A 12239-nucleotide genomic window follows, 5' to 3' on the forward strand; every position below is an offset into this window, starting at 1 on the left:
TTGGCCAGGCTTGTCTCAAACTCCTGACCTTGTGATCTGCCCGTCTCAGCCTCCCAAAGTGCTGGGATTACAGGCATGAGCCACCACGCCAGGTCTAGTAGAGCTTCTTAACTGGCTCAGTGTTTCTGGTCTCTCCAATCCCACCCCGCAAGTTTCTGGTCCACAGTCACTGAGGTCCTTGAGTCAAAGCAAGGATGATTCACTCAATCCTCACTTTGGGTAATTTATTTTCCAACAGAAAAGACCAGCATCATAACTAACCTAAGTTCAAAACGTGGGTTTTCAATGTGCCACCCCTATTTGGCTTTTTTCAATGCAGGAGCAAGGACAAAATTTTAAATGTGGTTTTGGCTGGTGGTGAGCTTCTTGATCACTTTTAAACAACATACTTAAATCTAATAGACTTGAATTAAAACCTTCCAAATCAGGTTTCCATTTAAAGCCATTCTCATGGTAAATTTAATGTCACAAACTGGGGTTTAATGAAAGGAAAATAATTTGATTTAGTTTATAACAGATATCTAGATCGGGTTCAGTGAAGTTTTAAAACCTTTTTTTTTTTTTTTTTTTTGAGATGAAGTCTCACTCTGTCGCCCAGGCTAGAGCACAGTGGTGTGATCTGTCTTGGCTCACTGCAACCTCTGCCTCCTGGGCTCAAGCGATTCTCCTGCCTCAGCCTCCTGAATAGCTGAGATTACAAGTACCCGCCACCATGCCTGGTGAATTTTTGCACTTTTAGTAGAGATGGGGTTTCACCATGTTGGCCAGGCTGCCTCAAACTCCTGACCTCAAGTGATCCGCCTGCCTCGGCCTCCCAAAGTGCTGAGATTTCAGGCGTAAGCCACCGTGCCTGGCACAATTTTTTTTTTTTTTGGTAATTTTACTGTTTTAGGAAAGGTGAAAGAATGGGCAGTAGAGGAAAGATGCAGTAATAAGCTTTTACAAAATAAGATTGTTGACCTCAAACTCCTCTTTGCATCTCATCCTTACATAGCAGTTCCAGAAGCCCTGGGCTTCCCATGATGGGCATAAGCCCGTAGTGACTCAGCGGTCATCTGCTGAATCATCATCTACCCTGCTTTTAGCCACCCCCACATTTTCTGTCAAGACTGATTTTCTAGATTTCACCTTAAGAGGATTTGACAAGGTCAAGATCAATGACAGTTACTGACCGTGGCCATTTTCCTTGCCTAAGGAGTTTTAGTAGTCAGCTTTGGACTTGAATGTCTCTTATGAGACAATTTGTGACATGCATATTCACAGTGACCTTTATTCAAGAAGGCAGAGAGAATAGAATCACGTCCGACTCAGGAAGCCTAAATTCTAGTCTCGTTAGGCTCTAGCCAAGTCATTTTGATTCAACGGGGTTTATCATAGCTGCTTCTATTTACTTCAACAGCATGGGATAAGGATGGACGGATGCTTTAACATAGTAAGCTCCTCGAGGAGAGATGCTTTCTATAAACAGGAAGTGGCTGTGACTAGCCTTTTAAGGGGATTTTTAAAGTGAATTCCAATTGTGGGGTTCAGGATTGTTCTTTAATGAGCTTTAGGCTGAAAATCTGCTTCATACCTGCACATTTGAAACTCTGAGCAGTGAGTCCTCGTTCCAAAGACAAAGTCGTCAAAATGCTCAGGAAGCTGGTAGTCACAGATTGGCGTTTATTCTTCCTGAGTTCATGCCCACCCGTCTGATCCTTGGGTTTGTTCCTCAGTGTGACTTGCAGGTTTTGCTCTGAACTCCTGGCCGCATTGGCAGCTGTCTTCAGAGCCTCCATCCATTCCTGAGCTCTCTGTCGGGTCTCAGCTCGGAGGCGAAGGACATCCTGGGGGAAAATGACTTGAAAGCAAGAGTCGCAGCCATCCAGGTTGTCCATCTGGACAGCCAGACACACATCCACATTGTAGCTCAACAGTGGATCCTCGTCTAGCTTGCCGGGCTGAAAAGCCATAAGGTAGGCCCTGCTCAGCACAAACGTAAATGCCTTCCAGTTGTTTTGGACAGTCAGCCTGTAGAGAGTCCCTGATTTGAGGATGTTTTGGTACTGTTTGGGGCTATCTAGTACAGGGGACGGTGACAGCAGCCCACTGGCTTTCTTCTGGAAACAATGATACTGTGTATAGTCATCATGATGGCCAAGCCCTGGTGAGATTGTCAGCTCATTCTGCCGCCCCATGTAACCAGGCACAGCAGCATGCACGACTTCCCAAAGCTTCTGCCCCCAGTCCAAAGCCTCCCATGGTGACTCTGCCTTTAGCTGTAGCTGAGTGTTGTCATACAAAACAGTATCCACCATCCTGGCCTCCAGGTTGCCCAAAACAGATATGCTCTGGAAGTGTGAAAGCTGGTACGTGGCATAGAGGTTTTGATTCCCACTGCTGTCGAGGCTGTAGAAGTATAAGTTGTAAGGTGAAAGTTCTGCATAACAGCTTTGCCAGTAACTGTCATGGTCCTTTCTAATCTCCAGGTAACCCTTCTTTAGAATGTTTGGGAATGTCTGCTTGTGTTCTAGAAAGAAAAAGAAAGGCAAAGTATTAATTAGAATTAGTTAGTTATAAGAAGGCAGGCCCAAGAAACCACACAGATCAGGGACTGACAGTCTTCTGGTTCAAATTAAACAAAGTAAAAGTAGCAGAATCCCAAGATGGTACCTAATTGGCAAGAAATAGCTGGGGAAATCTTGAGTCTAAAAACTTTAATTAGCAGGCTGGGTGTGATGGCGCACACTTCTAATCCCAGCATTTTGGGAGGCCAAGGTGGGAGGGATTGCGTGAGCACGGGAGTTCAAGACCAACCTAGGCAACATAGTGAGAGCCCATCTCTATAAACAATTAAAAAATTAGCTGGGCATGTGGCACATGCCTGTAGCCACTGTAATCATGCCAATGCACTCCAGCCTGAGAGACACAGCAAGACTCTGTCTTAAAAATAAAATAAAAATAAAAACTAGAACTAGGGTGGAATCGCATGTACGAGAATAAGTATGGGGCATGGAACGTGCAACACCAATGGAGTGTGCAACATCAATGTGAGATGCAGAGGTCTGTGTGGAAAACAGAAATACTGGAACGGCTGTGACTAGTTATGCCTTGTGAATCTAGGAATCAATCACACTTTGCCAGGGTTCCATGTTTTCTAGGTAATAGACTATTAACAGTCTATTAGTCTATTAACAGTCTATTTCTACCATTACTTTTAATGGTAAAAACCGCAATTACTTTTGCACCAACCTAACAGTACCAAATACACAAGAGAGAACGTGCCTTCTGCCACTGGACCTAACTCTCTGCTAATACTCTTATCTTTTCTCAGGTTGGTAAAGCGAGGAAGGGTCAATGAATAGGAGAGAGCATAAAATGTGCTGCTCACAAACTCTCATTTCTCAGATACCTTCAGCAGCCCTCAAGGCCAGTTCATGGGCCTTCTGTCTAGGAACCAGAGATCCAAGCTTGACCCGACTAGCTCACTTTTTAGGTCTCTGCTTAGATGGCAGTTTTCTCTCTGAGCCTGACTGTGCTTATGCTATCCCCTGAGCTTGCAATGCTCCTTCCAAAGGCTTCAATCAGCAACTGCACACTTACCCTCTTTCAGAAAAAGAGTCTGTCCTGATTCTCCCAACCTCACCTACACACATGCATGCATGCCTGAGTCAGTATCAGGTATCACTACTAAATTATTCTTCTATCATGGGCTCTTAGCTCAGGCTATATTATAATAGCTTATTTACATGTCTGAACAAATAAAATAAGTCTTAAATTTTTTTTAAGACTGTCTTTCCTGCTAGACAATCAGTTCCACTGAGGGCAAGGGTAAGGTCTCTCTTTTCATTCTTAGACCACAGCACACTGAACATTGCCTTGTACATAGTGGGTGCTTAATAAGTACTTGTTGAATTAGAAATAAAGCACCTAGCACAATGCTCAGCACATAGTAGGTATAATTCCCCTCCTATCTTCTTTTCTCTCTTTCCCACTGTTTTACTAGTCATGCCATCCATAATCAATGATTAGCGCAATATATACTAGTTTAGTACTTAATAAAAGGGGACTATCATTTCAGAGATTTCCTGACATTCTTATCAGACATGAAAATGACATCCGGCCAGGCACAGTGGCTCACGCCTGTAATCCCAGCACTTTGGGAAGCCGAGGCGGGTGGATCACCTGAGGTCAGGAGTTCGAGACCAGCCTGGCCAATATGGCGAAACTCGTCTCTACTAAAAATACAAAAATTAGCCAGGCATGGTAGCATGCGCCTGTAATCCCAGCTACTCAGGAGGCTGAGGCAGGAGAATCACTTGAACCCAGGAGGCAAAGGTTGCAGTGAGCTGAGATCATGCCATTGCACTCCAGCGTGGGCAACAAAAGTGAAACTCTGTCTCAAAGGAGAGGAGGGGAAAGGAGGGAAGATGAGGGGGGAGGAGGGGAGAAGAGGAGAAGAGGAGGAGAGGAGGAGAGAAAGAAAGAAAGAGAGAAAGAAAGAGAAAGAAAGAAAGAAAGAAAGAAAGAAAAGAAAAGAAAAGAAAAGAGAAAAGAAAAGAAAAGAAAAAATGACATCCATGTAAGAGATGTCAATCATCTCCTCCCTGGTAGAGATTTTAATTTCTGAAATGTTTCTCAATCTCTTTGCCGACACACATTGGAGACAGTCATAAACTAATTGACTCATTCCCTAAAAAAGATAAATCATACTGCCAAAGGGTATGATTTCTGCTTTTGGCTAAAGATTTCTGCTTTTGGCTAAAGAAAAAAAGAATAATATAGGTCTAGATCTTAAAATAGCAAACCAAAAGAGAGAAGGAGAGAAATGAGGCTGAGAAAAGCCAGTTTTACCTGCTTTACATCTCTGGTCCTGACATTCATTAGTATTTCTGTGGTAACTCAAAAGCCATTAATTTCTTGCAACCCACACTAATCCCTTTGTAGAAAGAGATAATGGATGCCTATTTGCAGGTTATCTTTTTCTTCTGATAATGCAATAAGGGAGGCAGTGCTGTTAGCGACACTGCTGCCACCTCTCCTGGTCTCATTTCCATCAAGCACTGATGATAGTTCAATCTTTTCCATAATAAGACTTAAAACTATGTGTCCCTCTATCCCCATCCCCACTGTGACCCGACGGCTCAGCTGAGTCCGCGGAGTAAAATAAAAACCACCTCTCCTGCTTTTCGCTAGGACTTTTCCTCCCCTCTTCTTATCTCTCTGCGAGCTTTTAACAACAGCTCCCAGGAATTAAAAATTCTACTTTAATTGGGCCCAAACCAGCAGCAAGCCCGGCTAAAACCTCACTCCTTTCTAACTATAGAAGGTATGGTGGCAGGTGCCAGCTTGGGTGGACTGAATGAGAAGACCGGCGAGGGAATTTTCAAGGTTCCCTCACCTTCTAGATGCAGAATAAGAAGAAAAAATGCACTGGGTTCCAACATTTTTTCCCCACTCACTAAGCAACATTTCCTATCTCTGTTCTCCCAACTCAGCTTCAGCCCTCTTTAAGTGGTACATTAAATCGAAACAGAAAAAAAAACTGTGAATCCTAGAATCCTAGGAAATGGCTTTTTTTTTTTTTTTTTTTTTTTTTTGAGACAGGGTCTTACTCTGTCACTCAGGCTGGAGTGCAATGGCATGATCATGACTCACTGCAGCCTTGACCTCCCAGGCTCAAGCAATCCTCTCACCTCAGCCTCCCAGCCAGCTGAGAATACAGGTATATGCCAGCATACCTAGCTAATTTTTGTATGTTTTTAATAGAGACAGGGTTTCACCATATTGCCCAGGCTGGGGAAATGGTGTATTCTTATAGGCTGCTGTTTGTCATGTAATTTCTTGAAAAATAAGAATCAGCTGGGCGCGCTGGTGCACCCCTGTAACACCAGCACTTTGGGAGGCTGAGGTGGGCAGATCACATGATGTCAGGAGTTCGAGACCAGACTGGTCCAACATGGAGAAACCCCATCTCTACTAAAAATACAAAAATTAGCCGGGTGTGGTGGTGTGCACCTGTAATCCCAGCTACTCAGGAGGCTGAGACAGGAGAATCCCTTGAACCCAGGAGGCAGAGGTTGCAGTGAGCCGAGATCACGCCACTGCACTCCAGCCTGGGCGACAGAGTGAGACTCCATCTCAAAAAAAAAAAAAAAGAAAGAAAAGAAAAGAAAAGAAAAATAAGAAGAAAAATAGCAAAGGTGATCAGGAAGCTATTTTCTGCAGTATCCATTCCTCTCTGGAGGACCTGTTTATACCATACCTTATTAATATATTGTGTGTGATATAAAAGTTACATATCTGATCATAAAGTGCTAGAGAACTACCATTTCTCTAACAACTCTTTCTACTGGATCTGAAGTTTATTTATTTAGTTGAGACAGGGTCTCACCCTGTCCCCAAGGCTGGAGTACAGTGGCACAATCATAGCTCACTGCAGCCTTGAACTCCTAGAGGCTCAAACAATCCTCCTGCCTCAGCCTCCTAAGTAGCTGGGAGTATAGGCGCACATCATGATACCTGGCTTATTTCTTTATTTCTTTGTAGAGAAGGAATCTCACTATGTTGCCCCAACTGGTATTGAACTCCTGGCTTCAAACAGTCCTCCCACTTTGGCCTCCCAAAGTGCTTCGATTATAGTTGTGAGCCACTGCACCCAGACTGAAGTTTATTTTTAATATTTTTGCTACTAACAAATCAGAAGCTATGTATTTAAATCTAAGTTTTCATTAATTCACCATAGTTCACCTTTTGTTTCTCTGGGCTATATCATTTCAACTCATTTAATTAACCCCACACATATTCTTTTAAAGTATTCAATTTCATAAATAATAAAATCTCACAATGACTAATTTGATAAATGAATATCATATAATAATGAAGTGAAAGTGTTTGACTTCATAAATGAATATCATCACAAATGAATACAGTTGACTCTTGAAGAGCATGGGTTTGAACTGTGCAGGTCCACTTTTACCTGGAAAATCTTCTATCTCTGCCACCACTGAGATAGGAAGAGCAGCCCCTTCTCTTCCTCCTCAGTCTATTGAACATGAAGATGAAGAAGATGAAGACGTTTATAATCTACTTCCACTTAATGAATAGTAAATATATTTTCTCATCCTGATTATTTACTTATTTTATGTAGATGGCTATGGCCACCATGGTGCACCTGTCAGCCTGTTTGTCATTTCCATCCTTCCTCCCTCCCTCCCTCCCTCCCTCCCTCCCTTTCTTTCTTGAGATGGGGTCTCACTCTGTCACCCAGGCTGGACAGCAGTGGTACAAACATAGCTCACTGCAGCCTTGAACTCTTGAGCTCAAGCAATCCTCCTAGATCAGTCTCCAGAGTGGCTGGGACTACAGGTATGCACTGTCGCACCTGGTCCATTTTTTAATTTTTTGTAGAGACAGAGTCTTGCTATGTTGCCCAGGCTAGTATCAAACTCCTGGCTTCAAGCAATCCTCCCACCTTGGCCTGCCAAAGTGCTGGGATCATAGGTGGGAGCCACTGTGCCCGGCTTTGATTTTCTTTTCTTTCTTTCTTTCTTTTTTTTTTTTTTGAGATGAAGTCTTGCTCTTGTCCTGCAGGCTGGAGTGCTATGGCATGATCTTGGCTCACTGCAACCTCCGCCTCCTGGGTTCAAGTGATTCTCCTGCCGCAGCCTCCCAAGTAGCTGGGATTACAGGTACCTGCCACCACGCCTGGCTAATTTTGCATTTTTAGTAGAGACGGGGTTTCACCATGTTGGCCAGGCTGGTCTCAAACTCCTGATCTGCATGCCTCAGCCTCCCAAAGTGCTGGGATTACAGGCATGAGCCACTGCACCCCGCTTGATTTTCTTAATAACATTTTCTTTTCTCTGGCTTACTCAATTGTAAGAATACAGTATATAACACATATAACATACAAAATGTGTGTTAATTGACTGTTCATGTTATCAGTAAGGCTTCTGGTCAACAGTAGGCTATTAATAAAGTTTTGGGGGAGTCAAATATTAAACATGGATTTTTTTTTTTTTGAGAGGGAGTCTTGCTCTGTTGCCCAGGCTGGAGTGCAGTGGCGCGATCTCGGCTCACTGCCAGCTTCGCCTCCCGGGTTCACGCCATTCTCCTGACTCAGCCTCCTGAGTAGCTGGGACTACAGGCGCCCGCCACCACACCCGGCTGATTTTTTATATTTTTAGTAGAGACGGGGTTTCACTGTGTTAACCAGGATGGTCTTGATCTCCCGACCTCGTGATCTGCCTGCCTCAGCCTCCCAAAGTGTTGGGATTACAGGCATGAGCCACCACATCCAGCCCAAACATGGATTTTTTACGGCATGAGGGACTGCCACACCTAACCCAAGTTATTCAAGAGTCAACTGTAATATAATTTATTTTGCAAATGAGTAAATTATCTAATATCACAAATGATCCAGATAGGATCACTGACAAAGAATATCATCATTTCCCCAAAGAAAACAGAGAAAGGCGAGCAAAACAAATCACTGTACCCGTGAATTTCATACTGAAACCACAAGACAAATTCCTCATGAAAAACAAAACAAACAAACAAACAAAAAAAAAACAACTATTTCTCCATTGCTTTCTACTGTGGCTAACACAAAGACTTGGTTCTGTTCCTCCTCAACGAAGATCCCCTTTTCCTTCTCCTCATCCTTACAGTATCCAGTGCAGTGGTTTCAGGACAATAAATGCTAGTTACTGAAGAGGAAGAAGGGAATTTTCCCTGTCATGCACCTGATTCACTTCTCTACTGCCAACACCCCAAAGAGTTTCTCTTTTGCCATTATTTCCTCTATCTGTTCTCAAAAAAGTTTCCATGCTCATGGCCACCTTCATCAAGGTTGAGTCCTCCTCCTTCCTGGCCATTTCACCCATTGTTGCCAGGCTAAACTCTATGGGTATCTCACAGTCCCTCTCACACCCCTCCTCAGGCTAACACTCTTCACAGGTTTCTGGGTGCCACACAGTAAAGTCCATACTCCTTGGCTTGGCCTTAAACATTTCATTATGGAAAGTTTCAAACACACTTGAAAAGCATGTAGAAGAGTAAGATGAACACCAGGTACGCATTGTTCAGTTTTAAAAATCGCAATTTTCTGCCATTCTTCTTTCATCTCTCCTATCCCTCTCCAACTCTTGCTTTTTATTTGTTTTTCTTGCTGGTATGTTTGAAAGCAAATCACAGACATTAGTTTCATTTCACCTGTAAATACTTCAGGGTATATTTCTAGTCTAACAGATAAGATCTTTAAAATATATACGATACTTTTTCACACCCAACAAAACTGATAATTCCTTATCTAATACCTAGTCTGTGTCTAATTTTCCCAGGTTGTCCCAAACATTTTTCTTTTCTTTTCTTTTCTTTTTGAGATGGAGTCTCGTTCTGTCACCCAGGCTTGAGTGCAGTGGCACAATCTCGGCTCACTGCAACCTCCACCTCCCGGGTTCAAGCAATTTTCCTGTCTCAGCCTCCCAAGTAGCTGGGTTTACAGGCGTGTGCCACTATACCCAGCTAATTTTTTGATTTTTAGTAGAGACAGGGGTTCGTCATGTTGGTCAGGCTGGTCTCGAACTCCTGACCTCAGGTGATCCACATGCCTCGGCCTCCCAAAGTGCTCGGGTTACAGGCATGAGCCACCACACCCAGGCACATTTCTTTAATATAGATAGTTTGTCTGAATGAGTTCATATGTTGATTTCATTGACATGTCTTTTAAGTTTTTTAAAATCTATAACAGTTCTCTCTTCCTCCTTTTTTTACATGCCATGTATTTCCTGAAGAAGCTGGTTCATTTATCCTGCAGAATTTCCCACATTCTGGATTTGGCTGAGTGTATCTTCACAGAATTACTTCAATGTTCCTGTTTCCCACGTTTTCTGTCAACTGCTACTTGAACCTCAAGGTTCAGTGAGGTTTTTTGTGTTTTCATTCTTGGCGGCTTTTTGGTTTTGTATCTGTTTTGTTTTTGCAAGAGTATGTCACAGGTGGTTGTCCCACTTCTAGGGATGTTAAGATAATTAGGGGGTTCAGGGTATATTAGCCTGACCCCTCCATCATACATTTCCTCAGAAACCCCTCACACAGTGCTGCCCCTCTTAACTCCACCATCTTTCTGTCAGTTGACCAAATCACCGTTTTCATGGCTCACCTCCTCCTGACCTTCATGCATTTTCTCCACAGTCCCCCACCTAGATCTTCCTTCGTCTCTGCTTGTCCGAGTTCTCCCCATACTTGAGGGCTACGATAAAATCTCATCCATTCCTGAAGCCTTTCTTCATCCCTTCTAGTTGAAAACAATTGTGCTCTGAACCTTCACGGCTCTATGTCTATACCATTCTGATGACTCAGAGTCATTTTTGCCTTCAAATACTATTTCATGCTCATCAAATATTTATTAAATTTTATAATAAAAATTATTCCCCTTGCCGGGCGCGGTGGCTCAAGCCTGTAATCCCAGCACTTTGGGAGGCCGAGACGGGCGGATCACGAGGTCAGGAGCTCAAGACCATCCTGGCTGACACGGTGAAACCCCGTCTCTACTAAAAAATACAAAAAACTAGCCGGGCGAGTTGGCGGGCGCCTGTAGTCCCAGCTACTCGGGAGGCTGAGGCAGGAGAATGGCGTAAACCCGGGAGGCGGAGCTTGCAGTGAGCTGAGATCCGGCCACTGCACTCCAGCCTGGGCGGCAGAGCGAGACTCCGTCTCAAAAAAAAAAAAAAAAAAAAAAAAAAAAAATTATTCCCCAAATCAGTAAGAAATGTAAAAGGAAAAAAAAAGTTTCCACTTCTACACCCTAGCACCCACAAAATTCTCCTGCCCAGACTGTATACTTTTTTTTTTTTTTTGAGACGGAGTCTCGCTCTGTCACCCAGGCTGGAGTGCAGTGGCGCAATCTCGGCTCACTGCAAGCTCCGCCTCCCGGGTTTACGCCATTCTCCTGCCTCAGCCTCCCGAGTAGCTGGGACTACAGGTGCCCGCCACCGCACCTGGCTAATTTTTTGTATTTTTAGTAGAGACAGGGTTTCACCATGGTCTCGATCTCCTGACCTTGTGATCTGCCCGCCTCGGCCTCCCACAGTGCTGGGATTACAGGTGTGAGCCACAGCGCCCGGCCTGTATACTGTTTGATATGAACCCTTTAGACATTTTTTATAAATATATACAGATTAAATAATTAGGTTTGTTCACATATATTAGCATATATAATTATTGGACTATTAATGTGCTTTCATTTTGATTACTTTATAAAATTTTGCCTTTTTTAAAAATACAATGTTCCAGATCACAATAAATGAAATGTTTAGGTAACTACTTTACCAGGAAAATCTGGACTGCCTGAGTCAGAATAATGAATGAACCCACAGGAATAGGATTCTGAAGATCAGGGAATAGTTGGAATGAAAGACAAAGTGCAACCTTTTAATGTTTTCAAAGAACTCAAAAGCCATGTGGTGCCAATATTCCAAATCAAAATTATCTAGGAAAATTTAAATGAAACACTTATTATAATAAGATTAATAAATGTGAAAAGAAGCCAGAGCAGAAAGTGGATGCAGTCTTAGACAGGCTCACCCGGACTGCTTCTCTGTCAAAGTTTAGAAGATCTATGACACTTCTTTCACTGGATCATCTTTCTTTTCAGTTTCTCTACAGGCTATCCAGGCTATAGTAAGCTGAAAGGATAAATGATATTATCTGGAAGTCAGGAAACAGGATTTACAACTGTTATATAGGCTCAAAGACAAGGAAGCAAAGCAATTTGACCCGCATTTATGGAGCACCAACTACGTGCAAAGCAGGGCACTAAGCTTTGTTGGAGACACAAAGGTGACAGAAGTTCTTAAAGTCCTTACAATTTGGTTGTGGTAAATTACTCGAATATAGACTTCTCCATCATTAAAAACATCATTTGGTTTTTTTTTGAGACAGGGTCTTGCTCTGTTGACCAAGCTGAAGTGCAGTGGCATGTTCATGGCTCACGGCAAGCATCCACCTCCTAGGCTCAAGAGATCCTCCCACCTCAGCCTCCTGAGTAGGTAGGACTTCAGGTGTGCGCCAACCACGCCCAACTAATTTATTTTTATTTTTGTAGAGACAGGGCCTCGCTATGTTGCCCAGACTGGTCTCAAACTCCTGGGCTCAAGCAATCCTACCGCCTTGGCCTTCCAAAGTGTTGGAATTACAGGTGTGAGCCACCACATGAGGCCTCCATCAATATAATTGATTAGCTAAAGATAAAAGAA

At 43.2% G+C, this 12239-nt stretch overlaps 1 protein-coding gene across 11 annotated transcripts in view; it reads right to left on the bottom strand.

The window, feature by feature from the left end:
• The window catches only part of PLEKHM3 (pleckstrin homology domain containing M3), a 208203-nt gene that overhangs the window by 155215 nt on the left and 40749 nt on the right, over nucleotides 1-12239 (bottom strand). For all 11 annotated transcript variants that reach the window (XM_045367599.3, XM_045367601.3, XM_045367602.3 and 8 more), the window contains one exon: nucleotides 1574-2509. In XM_045367599.3, coding sequence (XP_045223534.1) covers nucleotides 1574-2509 — 936 coding nt within the window. The remainder of the gene's footprint in view (nucleotides 1-1573; nucleotides 2510-12239) is intronic.

The sequence above is a fragment of the Macaca fascicularis genome, chromosome 12, assembly GCF_037993035.2.
Source record: "Macaca fascicularis isolate 582-1 chromosome 12, T2T-MFA8v1.1".
NCBI classification, from domain to species: domain Eukaryota; kingdom Metazoa; phylum Chordata; class Mammalia; order Primates; family Cercopithecidae; genus Macaca; species Macaca fascicularis.